Consider the following 24,387-nt stretch of genomic DNA (forward strand, 5'->3'; position numbering starts at 1 on the left):
AAACATTATTTGAATATCCTTTGAAGTGCTTCAATTACATTAATGCTGCTAGTTTAACCAACCAATCTGTCGAGCAGGAATCTCAATCTATTTGAATGTCAATCAGTATTACTGTTACAACTCTATTCAGTTGCTTGTTGTTGGTTTCAAGCATTATCTTTAAACAGTATTTGAGTACGACTATGTACGTATAGCACTGCTTTGGCATATCTGGTATGTGTGGGGTGGGGACTAAAGTCTGTCTATATACACAGTAGGCCTAATGCTGATAATACCTTAACCAGTACTTAAAATGATTATGAATGGTTGTTTATTTCTGTCTATTGGGCCCTGGACATAATTCCCACAGGTTCATTTATCCATACAGCCTGTAAGTGGTGCCATTGCGACATGAAACATATAGATGGCAAGAAAACTTGCTTTATTGATCAAATAAAAACGTCACTTTTCTGTCTAAAACGCATTGTTTAGGAAGAGACGACGCATGGCCCTCTCCATGGTGTATTGACATATTATGACGTAATCGGGCAGACAGGGATTGTGACGTCGTTTACAAATTTATAAGAACTTTACAAAATTAAATCAGTCATTGATGCAGCAGGCAAGGAGCGAACCGCTTCTACTTTTTTTCTCATTGAAAAGTGTAGTGGAAATGTATATTTATTGTGGAAAATTTATATTTATTTGAGTATTTCCTAGATTTTCATCTTTAAAGAAACATGGATGACATACCGAAACATAAAAAACTTCGGCGGCCTAAACAGAAGGTAAGTCTGGTAAACCTAAACAATTTAGACTGTCGATAAACATCGACGAAAATACTAGATTTTTCCCAATTGTTTTAGTAGGCTACTTTTCCGTTTGACAGTTGTGTTTCACAAATAGCCTTCCCCAAAACTGTAGACCTTTTTAAGTCATATTTTATATGTAAAAGTAACATTTCTTTTTCGAAAAACAATAAAATAATCTCTGTTCAAGACACTCGCCGTATTTCACCGCTAGCCCCTTCTCACTCCTCCTTATGTTTGTGTGCGCGTGTGTTTTCATACGTCTGTGTATTTACTTGGCGTGTGTGTGTCTGTGTGTGTGTATGTGCGTGCGTGTCAAGCCTGCTCGTCTCGCTACCTACCGCCCCGCGCCCTGTTGGCCAGCGCTGGGAGCTGAACTGAAGCTTCCTGCCCTGCTGTTCTCAGAAATTCAGAACCCCCTCCAGGTAGGAACACATACCTGGAGAGACTCAACACATTTGACACTTTGTTCATGTTGTTCACATTGATCAAAAGCAACATACAAGCATACAGTAGATAATAAAGGTTCAGAAGTGCATACGTCCAACAGGGCTTCAGTGGGTAGAGCAAAGGGAGTCTGTATTTGACCAGCTAATATCAACATAATCTCAGATACAATATGCTAATCTCGAAGTGCAATAATGATAACAATATAATCATGTCAGAACTGGCAGGACTAGGCAGGTTGGTGAGTAGAAGGCCCTAATCCACCTCCCTGGTACTATAGACTCCAGCCAGGCTCCTCCTCTCCATCTTCCTCAGCTATATCTCTGATACTGGCTCTGTTACTGTGCCTTGCTAAGTATGTTTCTTGCCTTAAGGTGACTGGTGGTGCATGTGCGAAGATGCTTCCCATCCCCCAGACCAGCTACTGTGAGTCTTTGTTCATTAATGTATCAACATTTAAATGATCACTTTCTGTCAAGAGAAGGGATCCACCAATCGAATTGTGACTCTGTTCTTCCTCTAGGTGTTCTTCCAGCAATCAAAAGTTCCTCTCGCCCAGTGGAACCAATCAGAGCATCGGCCTCTGAAACACTCGGGCCCCTGGGTTGCAGAGCCACACCAGATGGAAGGGTGAGTACGTACTCCTCTCCACCTCCGTCTCCACCTCCTTCTCCACCTCCGTCTCCTCCTATGTCTCCACCTCCGTCTCTACATCTGTCCCCATGCCGACCTGAGGCACAGTCTCCGGGTTCTTCTCCACCTCCAACCTTGAATGACCCCGAGACCCGGGACACCACGCCCAGTTTTCTGTCATTGGAGGAGACCGGGGTCGAGCTTTCTTTGTTGGAGGCCATGATGTCACACCCGTGAGTGTTCCTCCAAACGTCCCCTTCAGATTAGTGTCCTGTTCAGCATACTGTTAAGATGTGTCGTCAGTTGTACTGTACTGTATAGTGATGTCAAACGTCAGTTCTCGTTCTTGTTACAGTCATTGGCTGGGGCGCCGTACAGGGGGAAAAATTAGGACGATTCTAAGGGGCCCTGACTGACAGGGGCCCCCAAAAATAGAAAAACTCATAGAAATGATCAAAAAATATTAATATATATTTTCATTTTCATGGGGCCCAAAATTCCTGGCGGTGCCCCCGGTCATTGGAAAATCATCAACAGGGTCCTGTTGAGAAAGGTAAATACAATTGTTACGTGAATTCCTTTTACTCAGTCTGACAATCACCACGTATCTGTATTGCCACATGACATGTTCTCAGAAGATCAGAACGCCCTCCAGGTAGGAACACATACCTGGAGAGACTCAACACAATTGACACTTTGTTCATGTTGTTCACATTGATCAAAGGCAACATACAAACATACAGTAGATGATAAAGGTTCAGAAGTGCATCAGTCTAATAGTATTTCAGTGGGTGGAGCCAAGGGAGTCTGTATTTTACCAGCTACTATCAACATAATCTCAAATAAAATATGCTAATGTCGAAGTGCAATAATAACAAGATAATCATGTCAGAACTTGGTGCTAAAGCCTCCTCGATGCCCGGAGCCCAGCCGCAAGAGCAAGGCTGCAAGGAAGGCTGCAGGAGCTGAGAAGGATTCAGGGGCCAACAAGGGGCCCCTGGCAGAGTCCTGGAGGGTTGTGGAGGACGCTGGAGCGGCTTATCATTCAGCCCTGGCTGACGAGTTGGTAGGACTAGGCATGGTGGTGAGTAGAAGGCCCTAATCCACCTCCCTGGTACTACAGACTCCAGCCAGGCTCCTCCCCTCCTCTCCATCTTCCTCAGCCTCTCCTATATCTCTGATACTGGCTCTGTTATTGTGACTTGCTATTTTTCTGTGACTAAAGTATTTTTCTTGCCTGCAGGTGACTGGACCTCCGTCTCCACCTCCGTCTCTACCTCTTCCCCCATGCCGACCTGAGGCGCAGTCTCCAGGTTCTTCTCCACCTCCAACCTGGAATGACCACGTGACCCAGGACACCACGCCCAGTCTTCTGTCATTGGAGGAGACCGGGGACAAGCTTTCTGTGTTGGAGGCCATGATGTCACACCCGTAAGTGTTCCCCCAAATGTCCCCTTAGTGTCATGTTCAGCATAATGTTACGATGTGTCGTCAGTTGTACTGTACTGTAAAATGATGTCAAACGTCAGTTCTTGTTCTCGTTACAGTCATTGGAAAATTATCAACAGGGTCCTGTTGAGAAAGGTAAATAAAATGTTTACGTGAATTCTTTTTACTCAGCCTGACAATCACCACATGTATCTGTATTGCCACATGATATTTCCCTCCCTCCCTCCCTCTAAGAACAAGAGCGTAGCTGAGCTGCAGGAGCGCTCGGAGAAGGTCATGGAGTGGGTTCTCAAGGTGACCAACGGGGTGGTCCTGCCTGCCATGGCCCTTTACCAGGTCCTCCACATGCGCAAAAACCAAGATGGCTGCCCGCTGTCCGCCGCCATGTCCTACAGCAGCTGGGACTCCCAGAGCGACAGGTCCTCTTCCGCAGGGCTGCTGTCCCCAGCCAGGCCTGTCACTGGCTCTCTGACTGGGATGGTATGTTTCAACCCTGCTGATTCTCCCCAGGACCAGGCCTCTTCCCTGGGCTCCAGCGAGCTCTACGTCCCCCAGGGGGTTCTGAGAATGATCTCAGAGAGGTTCCAGCCTCTGCTGATAGGAGGGCAGGGATCCAGGCCCCAGAGCAGGCTGCTGGGTGGCAGGCCTCCGATGTTGGACTCGGAGGAGGACGTCCTCGCCACGGCATCCCTCACTGTGGCAGAGATCCTGTTGAAGGTGCAGGCGGTGATGGATAAACAAAAGCACAATGCAGAGGACAGGCTGTCAGCCTGTGTGGAGGAGCTCTACAAGTCTGTCATGGGAGAGGTGCTGGAGAAGTTTGTACTCCACCGCCCCGGCTGCTTGCTGTCGGACTGCCGCGTGACCAGCATCTCCGAGGACCTGATATGCAACGCCTGGCAGGACGCCAAGGAAAAGATTCAGGTCCTCGCCAACAGTCACACCGACGCCATCAACGAGCTGGTGTCCCTGCGGGCCTCCTTCCTCATTGGTAGCGTGGCGGAGGCGGAAGAGATGGAAAAGGTGATGGCTTTGCCCAGCCGCGTGATGTCACCAACCCTCTGCTCCCTGCAGGAGAGCCTCTCTGGAATCCTGGCCCGCCACGCCCTGTTCCACAGCCCAGGCGTGGTCCCCACAGAGGAGAAGCTGGAACTGGTGAGGATGGTGGGGGGCTTCCTCCAAGAGATGGAGCCCACAGAAGGAGGCTCTCCCCTGGACCAGCCCCAAGAGGCCTACGAGGCCTCCCTGCTCCAGAGCATGGCCACGGCCTGCAACGTGATCCACAACGTCCTGAAGAACTTCCACGCAGCCCAGCAGCTGATTGGGCAAGTGGAGGTGGCAGACTTCCTGCAGCCTGGAAGTAAGACCTTCACCATGGTGGTGGAGTGTGTTAGCCAGAGCCTGCTAGGAGACGTTGCCATGGAGCTGGATGCCCTGTGGAGGAGGAGGAGCTCGGGGGCCAGCAACAGCAGCGAGAGGAGCAGCAGGAATCAGGAATACCTCCCTTTTCACACCCAGCAGGAAAGACCAGTGGAGTGCAGCTGTGCTAGCAAGGAGGAGCAGGAGGAGAAGGATCCTCAGAAGAAGGAGGAGACCACCCCTTACTCCTCTAGGAGCACTAGCGCCTGGAGCGAGGCTAGCAGTGCTGCCAGCTGCCAAGACCTCAGCCTCACCGCTGAAATCATGCTGGACGCCATTGTGCGGATGGCCCACTCAGCCTCCAGATCCTCCCCCGGCGATGACGATGACAAATGCGACGGAGGCTCCTCCGTCAAATCGTTCGACCAGGAAGAGAACGACCCGGGCCGCCTGCTGGCATCGCACAGCATGTGCACCAGGATGTTCCAGGGGAGGATCCACCACTTCTCAGAGCAGTTGATTGGCCGCATTTATCAGCTTCTCCTGGACACCCGGATGGGACAACCCCCCTCGACACCCCATTGCCGCTCCGAGCCCAACTTCCAGAACCCGGAGGACAAGGAACGTCTGGACCAGGAGTTCTTCAACCCTCTGTTGTACAATTTCTTCCAGACAGCCTTCAAGAGCCTGATGGGGAACCTGCTGGGCGAAGAAAACTTCACGGACGACCACCGTGCCAACTCCTGCAGCGATGCGTCCTCGGACGGCAGTGACAGCAGCAGTGACAGCGGCAGTGACAGCAGTGACTGTCCCTCCCTGGACTGGTCCCGTGGGATGACGCCGGGCCCCAGGGATGAGGTTGAGGGTAGTAGGAGATCGCAGAGCAGGTTGAAGCCCTCCTACAGCCAGGACCAGAGGCGGGCGCTGGAGGCCATTTGTGAGGTGTTGACTACCCAGGCGGGAAGTGACATCTACAAGACCTGCAACGACCCACAAGAAAACATGGTCGTTGTGATCAAAGGTAGAGACATTTTTTAACTTTAGATTAAAAAAACCTGATAACTATGCTATTGTAAGACATGCTATTGTAGGATGTAAGTTTTGAGTTCTGCTGAATGACAGTGTAGGTCCAGTAAATAACTAAAATAATTATATTGTAGTTAAGTGTTTTTTCTTGTGCCAGGCCTTGATGCTGAAGCCATGACCAGGGTAGGTAACCTAGCCAGCTCCTCCTCTGAAGAAATCAACCAGGAGGTGACAACAGAAGGTCTCGAGCCAGAGACAAGTTTCACCAACCAAGTAGGCCAGCTTGAGATGGATGACAACGAAAATGCTGCCTACCCTGATGATTTCCACAAAAAGGAAGAAGGGTCAGATTGCCAGATGAATGTCTTTTCCAAGGGTGTCTTGATCGAGGAAGAGGAGAAGGATGAAGATGATGGAGCTGCAGGCCTCCCTGAGGAGGTCCAGGATCATCCCTCCCTACCCGTGAGCCCCTCTGAGACCCCTTCCCTCCAGTCCGGGGAGGTTCTGATCCAGGAGAAGGTCCTGATGCCTCCCCGGCCCAGCGCCCTGCACCACCAGACCCTGCATGACCTGCTGCATAGGCTGGTGGGACGCCTGGCCCTCCAGGGGCCCCTTCGTTCCTGCTTCACCCCCACCAACTCGGAGATAGAGGCTGTTCTCCTCCAAGAAGTGGGCTGGTTTCTCTGGAACCAAGCCGGGATTGGCCTCGTCCTGGAGCACGAACCCCAGAACCCGCTCTTCGGTGGCGAAGACGCCATGGACGCCATGTTTGATGTGACCTACGCTGAGCTGATGCTCTGTTCCGATAGCAACAGGGCCCAGGTCCACTCCGCCCTCCAGGGAGGGGCAGGCATCGTCTGCATGGCTGAGAATGTCGCCAAGGTGATCTGCCGTCACGCCGAGGTTTGGGGGCCTTCTGCCGTGTCGGGTGAGATTCCTGATTTGGAAACAGGTTGTGAGGAGAAGGAGAGCACAGAGGACTCTGCTGGCTTGGAAAAGGCCGGTGGAAGTTCCAGCCCCTTCTTAAGCAACACAAGCTTGGATGAAGGACTTGAGATAGACACTACTGGATTGGAAAAGGCCGGTAGAAATTCCACCACCTTCATCACAAACACGAGCTTGGATCAAGGACTTGAGATGGACACTGCTGGCTTAGAAAAGGCCGGTGGAAGTTCCAGCCCCTTCTTAAGCAACACTAGCTTGGATCAAGGACTTGACACTGCTGGCTTGGAAAAGGCCGGTAGAAATTCCACCACCTTCATCACAAACAGGAGCTTGGATGAAGGACTTGACATAGAGTCTGCTGGCTTGGAAAAGGCCAGCAGACTCACTTCCTGCCTCTCATCCTCCTCCACTTCCTGGTCCTGCTACTCCTCCTCTTCTTCCACTTCTGTTCTTTCCTCTCCTTTGTCCTCCAAATCCTCCACTAGTTCCTCCACCTCCAGGGGCTCCATGGCTCGGGCCCCTAGCCCAGAGGGACATCATTTGGGAAAGGCCGACACCCCCATCCTTCAGAGATGGTTCACACTGGTAAGATGAAAACAACACCACACACTGGCAGAGGGACGACATGTGACAATCTCAATGAATCTGTGTGTCTTTGCTCTCACTTCCAAACCCAGAAGAAAGAGAAGACTTTCCGTAAGGATGGACTGAATGTGGCTGCTAAGGGAAAAAAGACAAGCAAACTATTCAAGACAAACAAAGTGTCCCCCCTTAGCACCGAACGTGAGATCCTGACTGCATATTTACTCATTTAGGCTTTCCCACTTTAGTTAGCTCTCCCACCATTTCACACACACAGAATTGCACACAAACACTCTCACACACACACACACAGGCATACAGATATGCACACACACACACACACACACTATTTTTAACTGAGAGGTCACAGTGCTGAAGTTCCGTGTGATGTCATACCTTGTTGTGTGATGGTGTTTCCTGTCCAGGTCCAGACCTTGGTGAGTCCCCCATTGCTGGAGGAGAGAAGAAGAAGAAGAAAAAGTCCTTCAAAGCTTTCTTCCGGGGGATTTCTGCAGCTCTCTCCAGGGCTTTCTGCTTCGGCTGTGTGAAGGATGTTCACCAGTAGAGGGCGCCACCTGCTTACTCAACTGGCTGCAGTGTCAAAGAGAGAGAACCTGTCACTACGGCAACAACCGTAGCTACTTCCCTCTACTTCAGTTCTTTGTAAACATGTTTTTAGTATATTGCAATAAAAAATACTGGAATTTCGTTTATATCTCCTTTGTAATTGTTAAGCTGTTCGGGTACAAGGTTGTGACATCATCATGTGAGGGACTGCATTCACACAGAGAGGCTGAATAGCATTTGTTAGAGTGGTTGTACACAACCACTTTACATCAGTGTAAAAGTTACCTTAAGTAATATTTGAACTATCATTACATTTACATGGCTGACATTTAAGCAAGTTTTTCAGTTAGAGAGATATTTGTCCTTCATTTTTCTGCTTTTTACTGCAGCAACCCTGAACCCTCACTCCTCAGTGGACTGTTATTTTAGCAAGTTTTTCAGTTAGAGATCAGTTTTTTCTGCATTTTAACTGCAGCAACTGAACACTGAGTGGACTCTGTTGAACAAGTCACTAGAGAGTTTTTTCCCGTAATGGCAGGAGCAAGGATATGTGATAGGGCATGAAGGCTTTCTTTTTGTCTGCATGTCCCAAAGTAAGTATCTTTTTTATTTGAACTTTAAAGCAACACTGAACCCTTACTGGGTGTAGGTGGGCTGAAGACGAAATGCAGTTTTTGACATTGTAATAAAAGTCTTGAATAAAAGTCTTTTCAGCAATTTTTTCATGTGTTAATGGTTATGTTGGACTCTGAATAGTCAGGTGCAATGTCTGCCCAAACCGTATGACCCTACACATACACACCTTCTAATAACGACACATGTATGGCAGATCAAAGTCAGAAATGTTATGGACACTAGGTCAGGCCTGCATCGACGTGAGACCAGCATTGGATCTATTATATTTCCTTGCCCAGCGCTAAGAGAGACAGGATCAGTCAACAGTGAACAACCTCCCCTCTCTTTCGATCGTCATCAGTTTCCTTGAGGGTTTAGGTTGGTTGAGGGGCATTTCTATGGGCGTATGTGAAGCCCTCTGTGAGATGCTTGAGTGTAGAAAGGGCTATACAAATACATTTGATTTGAATTATTTTTGTTCCTTTTGCACACCGCTATGAGCCATGTGCATTCCACCGAATCTTCTAGGTGAGGACACAGGCCTGTCTTGAGAGGTGAGGGCGTAAAAATGTGTATTGTGTATGTGTCGTGCATGTCTTGAATGTTTGTGTGCATGTGTAAATGTGTGGCCTTTTTGTACATACACCTAACGTTGACAAGATCCTGACAATATGCACTAGTGCAATACTGCACAGTCATCTTTGAAAAATCTGAGAATTGTATCTATGCTGCATAAAAGATGTCATACAATATTATTGAGTTATTGAGTTCAAATTTTAACTATGTAACAAGTTCAACATGCTTCAGACAACGGGCCCACATGCCCTTTGTGAAATGACTGATACTAGTGCAGTTTGCTGGCTAATTTTGTTGATAGCTAACATTAACTAGTGTTTGATCGTGATTTCAGGACTCTGTTCCATGCTAGAGTGCCACTAATCAAGTATCTCTGGAGGACTGGGTGATGGAGATGTAATATTAAGAATGACGCAAGCAGTTGAATGTAATTTTGAGTACAATAAGCTTTAATGATACAGAAGCCACAACAGATATAAATCATTATGCTCATTTTAAACTAAGTTATGGAAAGTATGACCAAATATACCCTCATGTAGTGACAGGATCACTTCAGGATATTTGAAGTCTCTGGATACTGTTGTTTAAAATCTGCACAATAGGTGTGTTTATCCATGTGAGCCAAACTGGAACCGGATAATGGAATAGAATCACAGCATGATTGACTCTTCCAATTCAGGATGTGTTGGAAGATCAAAAATTAAAGGGTGCGTAATGATTGAGTAATTAAGCTGCAGGGTTTTCCCAGCAGGGCTCCCTCTGTAAGAGCAGTGCTCAGGGCTCAGTGCAGTCGTAGATGGCATCATTGTTCAGGATGAGCCAGAGATGGCCTAGATCATAGGACACATGTTTCACCTGTCCGCTGTAGAGAGGAATGGGGGTCCAGCCGGTACCTTCAGGTTGACAGGCAGACGTGGAATCCCTGCAATGGAGACATTTCACTTCTATTCATGAAGGAATCATTTACAGTTGAGAGTAAAATGTATCACCATCATGAAACTAGAGGGTACAATTTCTGGGGTAATTGTAGGGTGTGCTTGCTTGCATTGGTTGCAGGGGTCCATGCTTAAATTACATTTTACAACTGATCTTTCTGTATTTTATATAAAAATGCATTGCCTACTTATTATTTATAAAAAGTTACATAGATTATGAAAAAATACTAAACTTTTGAAGACAAACCTGCGGAACACGCCTCCTGCAGAATTCACTCCATAGACAGATCCGTCACTTCCCACCTCGATCATAGACAGGCTTCCTGGAACCTTCTGCCAGGTACCGTCCCCCTCACAATTAAAGGAGTTCACCCCCTAGAGGACCCAACAAAGGCTGATAAGCAAAGTCAATTCATTTATTGACGATGGTAATTATTCCACAGACAGCAGAGCCCAGCACAGCCTTACCTTCCTCACAAAGATTTCATCACCACTGTTAACACCCCAGCAGCTATAAGGACCACAGCTGTAGTACTTCAGGCCGCCAGGAATTTGGCGCCAGTTCAAAGTGCTATTACTTCCACTGTAGCCAACTGTGTTCTTCTTTGGAAGACAGAAAACGGCATCGACATGATTGGCTCCTGCCACAAACTGATCTCCACCAGCATCAATCTGCTTCAAGAGACCTGCTCCAAAACAAACTTATGGTTTCTCACAATCCCATATGGAAAAGGTCTGTAAAAACCTACAGGAATTACACTATTCATGTACAACACATCTGTGGGAAAGAGCTTGCACATAAAGCACATTTCACACAGAAAAGGTCCTTCCAACATCAAGGTCATAGATCATATTATTTTTTATTACCCTATATGAAGGGGGCCACAATTCTGTATGTTAACACACCGTTATTGTATGTACTATCAAAATTAACAAATATGAATTTTACAATACTTTACAACCTTTCTCCACATGGGTTGACTTCATAAAGACACATCATTAAAAAATATAAACATGTCTGTTAAATCATATCATCACATTCCTATGAAATCATACAACTACACACTGAGGTTGTAGGCATATCGCACTTTTATCTGTCTAAAAATGACTACATGCAAACCTTGTCTATTGGTGGCGCACAAATCCATATATTATTATCATTGGTGTAGTTATACTTACCAGGTACATTCACCCAGTCAGTCCCAACTAGTTTAAAGATGAGATTCTCTCTGTTGGCTCCCCAGACTCCTGCAGGTCCTACGGTGACATGCTTCAGTTTGCCTGGCAACTGTGTCCATGATGAACCAAACCTTGTGAAGATGCTGTCGTCTTTGTTGACCCCAATCACTTGTCCAACACCTACATCAATCTGCACCAGGGCACCAGAGAGCTGTGTACAACTAAATGCTGCTGGACAAACCAAAAAAACACTTGGGTTGGTGGGGGTTGTCAGAGCAGGGAAAGATGGAAAACATGCACAGGATTGAGTAACAGTTATACAAACTTACCCACACATGAACTCAGCAACAGACAGTGCAGGGCAAAGAGGAGTGTTGCGATACGGAGAGGCATGGCTTACTCAGTGACTAACTGACAAGTAGGTCTCTAGGAGGACAGAGGAGCAGATTTATACCAACCAACGTCCGTCACAACTACGTCAGAAGGGGAGTAAAACTATGTGGAAAGTAGAGGCCTCACCTCACCCTTAAAAACCATCCTGAGCTGGGGGTGTGGTCCAATTACTCAGGTGTTGTACATTTCGCTGATCCCTAGTCTAATTCAACAAAATAAACTTGACACGGCAAACACAACTCAATACAAAACACACAAATCAAAGCAATTACATCAAGTGTAAGACATAACTAAATAACAGTACATGTTACTGTTAATGTACATTAGGAATCAGTCAATTGTCAACCACTCCCATAAATGTCTCACTTTGACATACCTATTATTTGAGTATTAGGTTACTTGCATAAACACGAACAATGTACTTCCACACTATTCCTATTGCTCACTAGCCTGCACTTATTTCATGCAGTGCATTTCATTATGCCGGAGAAGCACTCATCTTGCCTGTGCATTGTTTGTGGACATTTCGCTTTAATATGACTCAAAACTGTAGGCTAATGCTTGGACGATATCACCTCCAAGTGGAAATAACTGGCACACTAACTGGCATTCATTTGAATGAATATTTTCAAACACGGTGTCCGGTCCTGCCATCAGTCACTCCTCCCTCCGTCTGTCAGCTAACAACGTCTCTTGTACGGTGGAGTGTTCTGTGAAGAACGGGAGAGATGTGACCCTAACCTGGTACTAAGGAGAGGAGAGACTTCACCAGACAGCATGGTCACTGAGTGAGCCATGCCTCTCCGTATCGCAACACTCCTCTTTGCCCTGCATTGTCTGTTGCTGAGTTCATGTGTGGGTAAGTTTGTATAACTGTTACTCAATCCTGTGCATGTTTTCCATCTTTCCCTGCTCTGACAGCCCCCCACCAACCCAAGTGTTTTTGGTTTGTCATCACTTCACTGATCTCTCCTCCAACATCTCTCTCCATCTGGAGATGAAGGACCAGGATGGAGACACCTACAGCTGTGTGGCTGAAAACCCCATCAGTAACCAGACAGCCAAACTCAACAAGACAGAGCTGTGCCCAGGTCAGTGTGCTGTTTCTCTCCATGTCAAGAGAAGCAGATGACAAACAACTAAACATGGAGACTCTGAATCCTCAGTTCTCATAGTAAAATCTCTGATGCACTTTATTACACACATTATACACACTATAGTATACTGTCATGTCTGTCGGTCTGTTTACTGTGGGGTAGAAAAACACCTGGTAAGAAGACTTAAAGACAACCTGCCTTCCACTCCCATTAGACAACAGAAAAAGGAAACACAAGTACAACTCCCTGGTTGTGTTTATTTGTTTCTTAAGGTCTTGCTACATCCAGCAGCTCTGTTCGCAATCACCTTGGGGGCATCCTGGTTCCTGGACTCATGGTGGCTGTGGCTGTGGCAGCATTATACTGGAAGTTTAAGCTAGAATATCGTAGTCAATCATTAGACAATCATTCTAGTATATACCTGTATTGATGGCCCCGTTGATTGTTGAAGGTCTGCATGTGGTCTAATGGTGCTTTCACAACTGACATGTTTGGTCCGTTTCAATCGGACCATGGTCCGTTTTCCCTGAAAGTAGCCTACGGTTCGTTTGGAGAGGTGAAAACACACATTCAAACTCTAGTGCGGACCAAACAACCGAACCATCCTCTAAAAAGTTGGGACTCGGTCCGGTTCCAATGAACCATGGTTCGGTTTGCTTTGGGTCTGAACGTAATTGGACTTAATATTGACCTATTCCAGGAAGCAAACCAAAATGTAATGCATTGTGGGTTGAAAAATGAATTTACACTTGGCGGAGACAGCCGTGCCACTCATGAGCAGCGAAATTAGTTGAGGGAAAACGTGGAGGAATGTAAAATGTAGGCTGATGATCATACTACAGAGATACTTGTGGAGACACATAAGAGTAGCGAGGTATTTGAATTATCTAGTGATAAACTGAAATAAAGCCTCATTATTGCACAGTGGACCAATGTTGGTTGAAAGTTAAAAACTTTCAGCTGAAAGTGTGTAAAAAAGTGGTAGCTCGTCCGATGAAAACATAATTCCCGTGGTTTGATAACCTGGATATCATCCTATTATAATCATACATATACCAGACACTCTTATCTAGAGCGATTTACAGGTGGTACAGGGACATTACCCCTGAAGCAAGTAGGGTGAAGTGCCTTGTCCAAGGGCACAACGTCATTTTGGTACAGCGGGAAATCGTTCCGGCAATCTTCTGATGGCGAACCCAACTCCCTCACCGCTTAGCCATCTGACTCCTGGACAGTATGATAGTATTGCGATCGCAAAACGCTGCTGTTGCTCCATTGTTGTTTGTGACAAGGAAGTGATTTTTCCTCAAACATTTTCAGTCCAATAGATAAAAAACCTGTATGACCGCGTGTAATTGTTTTTTTTTTATGTCATTGTTTTTTTACAAACGTTGCCAGATAGCAAACTTCATTGAAACTACGATGAATCAACATTCCGCTGTCAGCGCTAATTTCATTGAACCAATGTCAGACTCTGATGTTGATTTATCATCATTTTGCACCCTTATTTAACATTGAAACAACGTTGAAATCACAACGCAACATCAACGCGATATTAATGGTATTTCCACCAATATTATTGACACAACGTTGTAGCTTAATCATAACTCAACTATAGATCAACATGATTTCAATGGTATTTCAATCGATATTAAACCACAGAAAACGTTACTTAATAACGCTTACAGCCACGATAATGTTATGAAGGCTATACTACACATTAGGCATATGTGATATGTAACTGATAAAAGACCATTTATAGTGGTACAAATATGTATTTGTTTAATAAAAGCAAACAAAGAAACAAAAAACATTCACTCCTGTTCTGTTTGGCGTCCAGCCCCACCCATCTTGTCTGGGGCATAGCGAAGCCATTTTGTGCGGCCTGGGCAAATCCGAATTATTCCTCCTCCTCTCCCCATTTGCTCAGGGCATCTTAAACAGAAAACATTCAAACAAAAACAAAGGTTATAACTTTCAGTTGTGAATTTTTATACTGATGAATATGTTCTCTGTGTAATCAACTCAGTAACTTTCTGTCTACTAAACCAGTGGTTCTCAATCCTGGTCCTCGGGACCCCCTGCTCTGCATTTTTTAGAAATCCCTCCTCAATTACACCTGATTCACATTAATGGGTAAATTAAACACATAGTTGGAGTAATATGCGGAAAGGAGAGGCCTCAATATCTTTATCAATCTTGATCATGAAAATATCTGTCACACTGAAATGACAGTTAAAATATCTGACTTTTAGTTTCCCAGAACTCTTCCTGGTCCCTGTCCCACTTTTACCTTCACGGAAGTATTAATGCATTACTTCAATCTAAAGTCTTGAAGTCTTGAAAATAAACATTTTGAGGGTCCTAAAATGTAAACATAGTCTTACATTGACAACTCATCTGATGCATTCAGTTTAAATGCTCAACGGCTTTAACCAAACCTTTCACTAATTATGTTCGGCCTGGCTCTGCACGTAATGCCTTTGATCAAACCTTTACTGCTCGCTTTCTGTGTATGTGAAACAGTGTGCATGTGCCGCTGTTTCCGCCAGCTGTTTTCACCACTAAACTGAGACCCACTGGCTTATAGAGTGAGGGGGTTATATGATTCTCATAGCAACTTCATCTATACAACATATGCATTTTGGTGGGCGTGGTTGCGGCAAAAACTCTGTATCAGCTCCACAATCAAGTGGCAAAAGGCTACATTTGTAGATCTGAGGTGTATTGTAGTCATTAATCCACAATAAGGAGATGGTCCATGGATTAGCTCAATCTCATTGTATGAACGTCAGGTCATACTTTTTAAAGGAGCATAATTCCTCCCACTCCCTTGTGTTCTCCAAGGCCAATCAGAACTAACCCCATTCTCTAACTTTTACTCCTAACTTCTCTCTCTCTCTCTGTGTGTGTGTGTTTGGCACCCCCACCCCCCTTTCCTGGGACCCTTGTGGCAAAGTCAATTAATCTTGTCTCCATCCCGACTATCTCCCTCTAAGCAGTCAACTGTTTGGTATTGTTTGTCAGCCATTTTGAGTGAGGCTTTTCATACTTATGAATTCATCAATGTTCATCAACTTTATATCCAACAGCGTCCAACCAAAGGAAGAGGGCAGCAGCGTTGCGGGATGTACCTGAGGGAGAATCATTCGACATTCACGAAGACGAGTGAGGTAAGCGGAAAAATGGCGTTCAAGATGACCCAAAGAAAAGTCGTTCACAAGAGCATGGCTTCACTTGTCATTTAACGCGTCCTCTGTACTGTGCGTGTTTACTGCCTGGCAAATCATCTCTGAAGCACAGGCACTTCTGTGGTTGTTTTTTGTTTGTTTTTGCATGAAGCCAACAGATCCTGAAGGGGGACGTCATCAAGGGAATGGTAATTGGAATATTTGTATTTGTTGAATATGGGAAGGGACCCCTTCCAGCCTCCTACAACCTTGTCGTCACCTGAAAGATGTACCCAACGCTTTTGTGAACCTGATGGGGCTGCTGAACCTTGACTATCCGAAAGACTTGAGATACTTATAATAGGGTCCACGAATGGTCATGTTTTGCCATTGGTCCATTGCACAATGCTTAAATAAATGTAAATTCCTGTTACGGCCCAACTTTAGTGGCCCTTTGGGTGAACAAACATTCCACCAATGACCCGAAACAACTACTAAAAACACCTTTTAAATTTACCAAATCCATGGGATTTATTACAAACAAGTACACAAAACTACATGACAAAATATCATGACACTACACAATCCCAGGTTGAGAGGCAGCAAGACCAGCAGTCCCCAAACTAGAAGTCTCCCCTCTGCAGCCGGAAACTGGAGTCTTTATCTGCTGCTTGATCACCTGGCCAGGAGCATCTCATCTGGCAATCAGGGGGAACACAACCTGGGCGGAGCTACAGAAAAGGGATGGAAAGTGACAAACAAAGAACACAACACATGTGGTTGTAACAAGCCCTTCTGTGTGTCACACCAGTTTTATTTTATGATTCCATGTTCTAACCACACACATGTGCACACACAAACTTCTGACTGAGCTCTATTGCTTTATGTGGAGAAATGTGACTGTGAGACACTACTGTTTATTTTATGTTGAAAAACTACGAACAAAATGGGCATTTTAATCATGTTTGAAGTGAGGGCATTTAAGTAATATTTGAACTATCATTACATTTACATGGCTGACATTTAAGCAAGTTTTTCAGTTAGAGAGATATTTGTCCTTCATTTTTCTGCTTTTTACTGCAGCAACCCTGAACCCTCACTCCTCAGTGGACTGTTATTTTAGCAAGTTTTTCAGTTAGAGATCAGTTTTTTCTGCATTTTAACTGCAGCAACTGAACACTGAGTGGACTCTGTTGAACAAGTCACTAGAGAGTTTTTTCCCGTAATGGCAGGAGCAAGGATATGTGATAGGGCATGAAGGCTTTCTTTTTGTCTGCATGTCCCAAAGTAAGTATCTTTTTTATTTGAACTTTAAAGCAACACTGAACCCTTACTGGGTGTAGGTGGGCTGAAGACGAAATGCAGTTTTTGACATTGTAATAAAAGTCTTGAATAAAAGTCTTTTCAGCAATTTTTTCATGTGTTAATGGTTATGTTGGACTCTGAATAGTCAGGTGCAATGTCTGCCCAAACCGTATGACCCTACACATACACACCTTCTAATAACGACACATGTATGGCAGATCAAAGTCAGAAATGTTATGGACACTAGGTCAGGCCTGCATCGACGTGAGACCAGCATTGGATCTATTATATTTCCTTGCCCAGCGCTAAGAGAGACAGGATCAGTCAACAGTGAACAACCTCCCCTCTCTTTCGATCGTCATCAGTTTCCTTGAGGGTTTAGGTTGGTTGAGGGGCAGTTCTATGGGCGTATGTGAAGCCCTCTGTGAGATGCTTGAGTGTAGAAAGGGCTATACAAATACATTTGATTTATTTTTGTTCCTTTTGCACACCGCTATGAGCCATGTGCATTCCACCGAATCTTCTAGGTGAGGACACAGGCCTGTCTTGAGAGGTGAGGGCGTAAAAATGTGTATTGTGTATGTGTCGTGCATGTCTTGAATGTTTGTGTGCATGTGTAAATGTGTGGCCTTTTTGTACATACACCTAACGTTGACAAGATCCTGACAATATGCACTAGTGCAATACTGCACAGTCATCTTTGAAAAATCTGAGAATTGTATCTATGCTGCATAAAAGATGTCATACAATATTATTGAGTTATTGAGTTCAAATTTTAACTATGTAACAAGTTCAACATGCTTCAGACAACGGGCCCACATGCCCTTTGTGAAATGACTGATACTAGTGCAGTTTGCTGGCTAATTTTGTTGATAGCTAACATTAACTAGTGTTTGATCGTGATTTCAGGACTCTGTTCCATGCTAGAGTGCCACTAATCAAGTATCTCTGGAGGACTGGGTGATGGAGATGTAATATTAAGAATGACGCAAGCAGTTGAATGTAATTTTGAGTACAATAAGCTTTAATGATACAGAAGCCACAACAGATATAAATCATTATGCTCATTTTAAACTAAGTTATGGAAAGTATGACCAAATATACCCTCATGTAGTGACAGGATCACTTCAGGATATTTGAAGTCTCTGGATACTGTTGTTTAAAATCTGCACAATAGGTGTGTTTATCCATGTGAGCCAAACTGGAACCGGATAATGGAATAGAATCACAGCATGATTGACTCTTCCAATTCAGGATGTGTTGGAAGATCAAAAATTAAAGGGTGCGTAATGATTGAGTAATTAAGCTGCAGGGTTTTCCCAGCAGGGCTCCCTCTGTAAGAGCAGTGCTCAGGGCTCAGTGCAGTCGTAGATGGCATCATTGTTCAGGATGAGCCAGAGATGGCCTAGATCATAGGACACATGTTTCACCTGTCCGCTGTAGAGAGGAATGGGGGTCCAGCCGGTACCTTCAGGTTGACAGGCAGACGTGGAATCCCTGCGATGGAGACATTTCACTTCTATTCATGAAGGAATCATTTACAGTTGAGAGTAAAATGTATCACCATCATGAAACTAGAGGGTACAATTTCTGGGGTAATTGTAGGGTGTGCTTGCTTGCATTGGTTGCAGGGGTCCATGCTTAAATTACAGTTTACAACTGATCTTTCTGTATTTTATATTAAAACGCATAGCCTACTTATTATTTATAAAAAGTTACATAGATTATGAAAAAATACTAAATAACTTTTGAAGACAAACCTGCGGAACACGCCTCCTGCAGAATTCACTCCATAGACAGATCCGTCACTTCCCACCTCGATCATAGACAGGCTTCCTGGAACCTTCTGCCAGGTACCGTCCCCCTCACAATTAAAGGAGTTCACCCCCTAGAGGACCCAACAAAGGCTGATAAGCAAAGTCAATTCATTTATTGATGATGGTAATTATTCCACAGACAGCAGAGCCCAGCACAGCCTTACCTTCCTCACAAAGATTTCATCACCACTGTTAACACCCCAGCAGCTATAAGGACCACAGCTGTAGTACTTCAGGCTGCCAGGAATTTGGCGCCAGTTCAAGGCACTATTACTTCCACTATAGCCAACTGTGTTCTTCTTTGGAAGACAGTAGGGGGCATCGACATGATTGGCTCCTGCCACAAACTGGTCTCCACCAGCATCAATCTGCTTCAAGAGACCTGCTCCAAAACAAACTTATGGTTTCTCACAATCCCATATGGAAAAGGTCTGTAAAAACCTACAGGAATTACACTATTCATGTACAACACATCTGTGGGAAAGAGCTTGCACATAAAGCACATTTCACACAGAAAAGGTCCTTCCAACATCAAGGTCATAGATCATATTATTTTTTATGACCCTATATGAAGGGGGCCACAATTCTGTATGTTAACACACCGTTATTGTATGTACTATCAAAATTAACAAATATGAATTTTACAATACTTTACAACCTTTCTCCACATGGGTTGACTTCATAAAGACACATCATTAAAAAATATAAACATGTCTGTTAAATCATATCATCACATTCCTATGAAATCATACAACTACACACTGAGGTTGTAGGCATATCGCACTTTTATCTGTCTAAAAATGACTACATGCAAACCTTGTCTATTGGTGGCGCACAAATCCATATATTATTATCATTGGTGTAGTTATACTTACCAGGTACATTCACCCAGTCAGTCCCAACTAGTTTAAAGATGAGATTCTCTCTGTTGGTGTAGTTATACTTACCAGGTACATTCACCCAGTCAGTCCCAACTAGTTTAAAGATGAGATTCTCTCTGTTGGCTCCCCAGACTCCTGCAGGTCCTACGGTGACATGCTTCAGTTTGCCTGGCAACTGTGTCCATGATGAACCAAACCTTGTGAAGATGCTGTCGTCTTTGTTGACCCCAATCACTTGTCCAACACCTACATCAATCTGCACCAGGGCACCAGAGAGCTGTGTACAACTAAATGCTGCTGGACAAACCAAAAAAACACTTGGGTTGGTGGGGGTTGTCAGAGCAGGGAAAGATGGAAAACATGCACAGGATTGAGTAACAGTTATACAAACTTACCCACACATGAACTCAGCAACAGACAGTGCAGGGCAAAGAGGAGTGTTGCGATACGGAGAGGCATGGCTCACTCAGTGACTAACTGACAAGTAGGTCTCTAGGAGGACAGAGGAGCAGATTTATACCAACCAACGTCCGTCACAACTACGTCAGAAGGGGAGTAAAACTATGTGGAAAGTAGAGGCCTCACCTCACCCTTAAAAACCATCCTGAGCTGGGGGTGTGGTCCAATTACTCAGGTGTTGTACATTTCGCTGATCCCTAGTCTAATTCAACAAAATAAACTTGACACGGCAAAATATATGCCCAAACACAACTCAATACAAAACACACAAATCAAAGCAATTACATCAAGTGTAAGACATAACTAAATAACAGTACATGTTACTGTTAATGTACATTAGGAATCAGTCAATTGTCAACCACTCCCATAAATGTCTCACTTTGACATACCTATTATTTGAGTATTAGGTTACTTGCATAAACACGAACAATGTACTTCCACACTATTCCTATTGCTCACTAGCCTGCACTTATTTCATGCAGTGCATTTCATTATGCCGGAGAAGCACTCATCTTGCCTGTGCATTGTTTGTGGACATTTCGCTTTAATATGACTCAAAACTGTAGGCTAATGCTTGGACGATATCACCTCCAAGTGGAAATAACTGGCACACTAACTGGCATTCATTTGAATGAATATTTTCAAACACGGTGTCCGGTCCTGCCATCAGTCACTCCTCCCTCCGTCTGTCAGCTAACAACGTCTCTTGTACGGTGGAGTGTTCTGTGAAGAACGGGAGAGATGTGACCCTAACCTGGTACTAAGGAGAGGAGAGACTTCACCAGACAGCATGGTCACTGAGTGAGCCATGCATCTCCGTATCGCAACACTCCTCTTTGCCCTGCATTGTCTGTTGCTGAGTTCATGTGTGGGTAAGTTTGTGTAACTGTTACTCAATCCTGTGCATGTTTTCCATCTTTCCCTGCTCTGACAACCCCCCACCAACCCAAGTGTTTTTGGTTTGTCATCACTTCACTGATCTCTCCTCCAACATCTCTCTCCGTCTGGAGATGAAGGACCAGGATGGAGACACCTACAGCTGTGTGGCTGAAAACCCCATCAGTAACCAGACAGCCAAACTCAACAAGACAAAGCTGTGCCCAGGTCAGTGGCTGTTTCTCTCCATGTCAAGAGACGCAGATGACAAACAACTAAACATGGAGACTCTGAATCCTCAGTTCTCATAGTAAAATCTCCAATGCACTTTATTACACACATTATACACACTATAGTATAATACTGTCATGTGTGTCAGTCTGTTTACTCTGGGGTAGAAAAACACCTGGTAAGAAGACTTAAAGACAACCTGCCTACCACTCCCTTTGGACAACAGAAAAAGGAAACACTAGTACAACTCCCTGGTTGTGTGTATTTGTTTCCTCAGGTCTTGCTACATCCAGCAGCTCTGTTCGCAATCACCTTGGGGGCATCCTGGTTCCTGGACTCATGGTGGCTGTGGCAGCATTATACTGGAAGTTTAAGCTAGAATATCGTAGTCAATCATTAGACAATCATTCTAGTATATACCTGTATTGATGGCCCCGTTGATTGTTGAAGGTCTGCATTCACAACTGACATGTTTGGTCCGTTTCAATCGGACCATGGTCCGTTTTCCCTGAAAGTAGCCTACGGTTCGTTTGGAGAGGTGAAAACACACATTTAGGGTGCTTTCACACCTGACATGTTTGGTCCGTTTCAATCGGACCATGGTCCGTTTTCTCTGAAAGTACGGTTCGTTTGGAGAGGTGAGAACACGCATTCGAACTCTAGTGCGGATCAAACAACCGAACCATGGTCCCCCTAAAAAGATGGGACTCGGTCCGGTTCCAAGTGAACCATGGTTCGGTTCGCTTTAGGTCTGAACGTAATTGGACTTAATATTGACCTATTCCAGGAAGCAAACCAAAATGTAGTGCATTGTGGGTTGAAAAAGGAATTTACACTTGGCGGAGACAGCCGTGCCACTCATTAGCAGCGAAATGAGTTGAGGGAAAACGTGGGGGAATGATTAAGTGAAGGAACGGCAAATATGGGCTGATGATCATACTGCAGAGATACTTGTGGAGACACATAAGAGTAGCGAGGTATTTGAATTATCTAGTGATAAACTGAAATAAAGCCTCATTATTGCACAGTGGACCAATGTTGGTTGAAAGTTAAAAACTTTCAGCTGAAAGTGTGTAAAAAAGTGGTAGCTCGTCCGATGAAAACATAATTCCCGTGGTTTGATAACCTGGATATCATCCTATTATAATCATACATATACCAGACACTCTTATCCAGAGCGATTTACAGGTGGTACAGGGACATTACCCCTGAAGCAAGTAGGGTGAACTGCCTTGTCCAAGGGCACAACGTCATTTTGGTACAGCGGGAAATCGTTCCGGCAATCTTCTGATGGCGAACCCAACTCCTTCACCGCTTAGCCATCTGACTCCTGGACAGTATGATAGTAATGCGATCGCAAAACGCTGCTGTTGCTCCATTGTTGTTTGTGACAAGGAAGTGATTTTTCCTCAAACATTTTCAGTCCAATAGATAAACAACCTGTATGACCGCGTGTAATTGTTTTTTTTTTTATGTCATTGTTTTTTTACAAACGTTGCCAGATAGCAAACTTCATTGAAACTACGATGAATCAACATTCCGCTGTCAGCGCTAATTTCATTGAACCAATGTCAGACTCTGATGTTGATTTATCATCATTTTGCACCCTTATTTAACATTGAAACAACGTTGAAATCACAACGCAACATCAACGCGATATTAATGGTATTTCCACCAATATTATTGACACAACGTTGTAGCTTAATCATAACTCAACTATAGATCAACATGACTTCAATGGTATTTCAATCGATATTAAACCACAGAAAACGTTAGCCTACTTAATAACGCTTACAGCCACGATAATGTTATGAAGGCTATACTACACATTAGGCATATGTGATATGTAACTGATAATAGACCAGTTATAGTGGTACAAATATGTATTTGTTTAATAAAAGCAAACAAAGAAACAAAAAACATTGACTCCTGTTCTGTTTGGCGTCCAGCCCCACCCATCTTGTCTGGGGCATAGCGAAGCCATTTTGTGCGGCCTGGGCAAATCCGAATTATTCCTCCTCCTCTCCCCATTTGCTCAGGGCATCTTAAACAGAAAACATTAAAACAAAAACAAAGGTTATAACTTTCAGTTGTGAATTTTTATACTGATGAATATGTTCTCTGTGTAATCAACTCAGTAACTTTCTGTCTACTAAACCAGTGGTTCTCAATCCTGGTCCTCGGGACCCCCTGCTCTGCATTTTTTAGAAATCCCTCCTCAATTACACCTGATTCACATTAATGGGTAAATTAAACACATAGTTGGAGTAATATGCGGAAAGGAGAGGCCTCAATATCTTTATCAATCTTGATCATGAAAATATCTGTCACACTGAAATGACAGTTAAAATATCTGACTTTTAGTTTCCCAGAACTCTTCCTGGTCCCTGTCCCACTTTTACCTTCACGGAAGTATTAATGCATTACTTCAATCTAAAGTCTTGAAGTCTTGAAAATAAACATTTTGAGGGTCCTAAAATGTAAACATAGTCTTACATTGACAACTCATCTGATGCATTCAGTTTAAATGCTCAACGGCTTTAACCAAACCTTTCACTAATTATGTTCGGCCTGGCTCTGCACGTAATGCCTTTGATCAAACCTTTACTGCTCGCTTTCTGTGTATATGTGAAACAGTGTGCATGTGCCGCTGTTTCCGCCAGCTGTTTTCACCACTAAACTGAGACCCACTGGCTTATAGAGTGAGGGGGTTATATGATTCTCATAGCAACTTCATCTATACAACATATGCATTTTGGTGGGCGTGGTCGCGGCAAAAACTCTGTATCAGCTCCACAATCAAGTGGCAAAAGGCTACATTTGTAGATCTGAGGTTTATTGTAGTCATTAATCCACAATAAGGAGATGGTCCATGGATTAGCTCAATCTCATTGTATGAACGTCAGGTCATACTTTTTAAAGGAGCATAATTCCTCCCACTCCCTTGTGTTCTCCAAGGCCAATCAGAACTAACCCCATTCTCTAACTTTTACTCCTAACTTCTCTCTCTCTCTCTGTGTGTGTTTGGCACCCCCACCCCCCTTTCCTGGGACCCTT

At 44.4% G+C, this 24,387-nt stretch overlaps 4 protein-coding genes and 1 pseudogene across 9 annotated transcripts; 3 read left to right on the top strand and 2 right to left on the bottom strand.

Annotated features, from left to right (window-relative positions):
* The window catches only part of LOC146237978 (sulfotransferase 6B1-like), a 44,269-nt pseudogene that overhangs the window by 2,299 nt on the left and 17,583 nt on the right, over nt 1-24,387 (top strand).
* LOC146237979 (uncharacterized) lies at nt 607-2,971 on the top strand. The gene is made up of 6 exons (XM_084686169.1): nt 607-767; nt 1,109-1,213; nt 1,610-1,661; nt 1,759-2,101; nt 2,406-2,421; nt 2,776-2,971. The coding sequence occupies exons 1-6, from the start codon at nt 720-722 to the stop codon at nt 2,968-2,970; spliced, it is 759 nt and encodes a 252-aa protein (XP_084542295.1). The 5' UTR covers nt 607-719; the 3' UTR covers nt 2,971.
* LOC146237980 (uncharacterized) lies at nt 3,165-7,936 on the top strand. 2 transcript variants are annotated; one of them, XM_084686167.1, is made up of 6 exons: nt 3,165-3,299; nt 3,416-3,452; nt 3,552-5,697; nt 5,860-7,232; nt 7,325-7,430; nt 7,655-7,936. In XM_084686167.1, the coding sequence occupies exons 1-6, from the start codon at nt 3,286-3,288 to the stop codon at nt 7,792-7,794; spliced, it is 3,816 nt and encodes a 1,271-aa protein (XP_084542293.1). In that variant the 5' UTR covers nt 3,165-3,285; the 3' UTR covers nt 7,795-7,936. The 2 variants fall into 2 exon arrangements, with proteins under 2 accessions (XP_084542293.1, XP_084542294.1); XM_084686168.1 differs by having other exon boundaries at nt 7,328-7,430.
* LOC146237981 (fish-egg lectin-like) lies at nt 9,416-11,586 on the bottom strand. Of its 2 annotated transcripts, none has more exons than XM_084685438.1 (5): nt 11,431-11,586; nt 11,102-11,332; nt 10,391-10,608; nt 10,170-10,297; nt 9,416-9,909 (listed from the first exon to the last, which is right to left on the bottom strand). In XM_084685438.1, exons 1-5 carry the CDS (start codon nt 11,492-11,494, stop codon nt 9,762-9,764), a joined length of 789 nt encoding a protein of 262 aa, XP_084541564.1. In that variant the 5' UTR covers nt 11,495-11,586; the 3' UTR covers nt 9,416-9,761. The 2 variants fall into 2 exon arrangements, with proteins under 2 accessions (XP_084541564.1, XP_084541565.1); XM_084685439.1 differs by having other exon boundaries at nt 11,102-11,329; nt 11,431-11,582.
* LOC146237982 (fish-egg lectin-like) lies at nt 18,070-20,326 on the bottom strand. Of its 4 annotated transcripts, none has more exons than XM_084685838.1 (5): nt 20,160-20,326; nt 19,831-20,058; nt 19,048-19,265; nt 18,827-18,954; nt 18,070-18,563 (listed from the first exon to the last, which is right to left on the bottom strand). In XM_084685838.1, the coding sequence occupies exons 1-5, from the start codon at nt 20,221-20,223 to the stop codon at nt 18,416-18,418; spliced, it is 786 nt and encodes a 261-aa protein (XP_084541964.1). In that variant the 5' UTR covers nt 20,224-20,326; the 3' UTR covers nt 18,070-18,415. The 4 variants fall into 4 exon arrangements, with proteins under 4 accessions (XP_084541964.1, XP_084541962.1, XP_084541963.1 ...); XM_084685836.1 differs by having other exon boundaries at nt 19,759-20,058; nt 20,160-20,318; XM_084685837.1 differs by having other exon boundaries at nt 19,831-20,061; nt 20,160-20,316.

Source organism: Hypomesus nipponensis, chromosome 21 (genome assembly GCF_054491055.1).
Source record: "Hypomesus nipponensis isolate SF chromosome 21, ASM5449105v1, whole genome shotgun sequence".
Lineage (NCBI taxonomy): Eukaryota > Metazoa > Chordata > Actinopteri > Osmeriformes > Osmeridae > Hypomesus > Hypomesus nipponensis.

What these genes read in the sequence shown, in the direction of transcription:
- LOC146237979 (XM_084686169.1), top strand. Translation starts at nt 720, where the DNA reads ATGGATGACATACCGAAACATAAAAAACTTCGGCGGCCTAAACAGAAG. An exon ending in AAATTCAGAACCCCCTCCAG is followed by an intron (nt 1,214 to 1,609) that starts GTAGGAACACAT and finishes TCTTGCCTTAAG; the next exon opens with GTGACTGGTGGTGCATGTGC. An exon ending in CATCCCCCAGACCAGCTACT is followed by an intron (nt 1,662 to 1,758) that starts GTGAGTCTTTGT and finishes TTCTTCCTCTAG; the next exon opens with GTGTTCTTCCAGCAATCAAA.
- LOC146237980 (XM_084686167.1), top strand. An exon ending in CATGGTCGTTGTGATCAAAG is followed by an intron (nt 5,698 to 5,859) that starts GTAGAGACATTT and finishes TTCTTGTGCCAG; the next exon opens with GCCTTGATGCTGAAGCCATG. An exon ending in TTCAGAGATGGTTCACACTG is followed by an intron (nt 7,233 to 7,324) that starts GTAAGATGAAAA and finishes TTCCAAACCCAG; the next exon opens with AAGAAAGAGAAGACTTTCCG.
- LOC146237981 (XM_084685438.1), bottom strand. Translation starts at nt 11,494, where the DNA reads ATGCCTCTCCGTATCGCAACACTCCTCTTTGCCCTGCACTGTCTGTTG. An exon ending in TGACTGGGTGAATGTACCTG is followed by an intron (nt 10,609 to 11,101) that starts GTAAGTATAACT and finishes GTTTTGGAGCAG; the next exon opens with GTCTCTTGAAGCAGATTGAT. An exon ending in GCAGGAGGCGTGTTCCGCAG is followed by an intron (nt 9,910 to 10,169) that starts GTTTGTCTTCAA and finishes TCTCCATTGCAG; the next exon opens with GGATTCCACGTCTGCCTGTC.
- LOC146237982 (XM_084685835.1), bottom strand. Translation starts at nt 20,223, where the DNA reads ATGCCTCTCCGTATCGCAACACTCCTCTTTGCCCTGCACTGTCTGTTG. An exon ending in TGACTGGGTGAATGTACCTG is followed by an intron (nt 19,266 to 19,758) that starts GTAAGTATAACT and finishes GTTTTGGAGCAG; the next exon opens with GTCTCTTGAAGCAGATTGAT. An exon ending in ATGAAATCTTTGTGAGGAAG is followed by an intron (nt 18,955 to 19,047) that starts GTAAGGCTGTGC and finishes TGGGTCCTCTAG; the next exon opens with GGGGTGAACTCCTTTAATTG.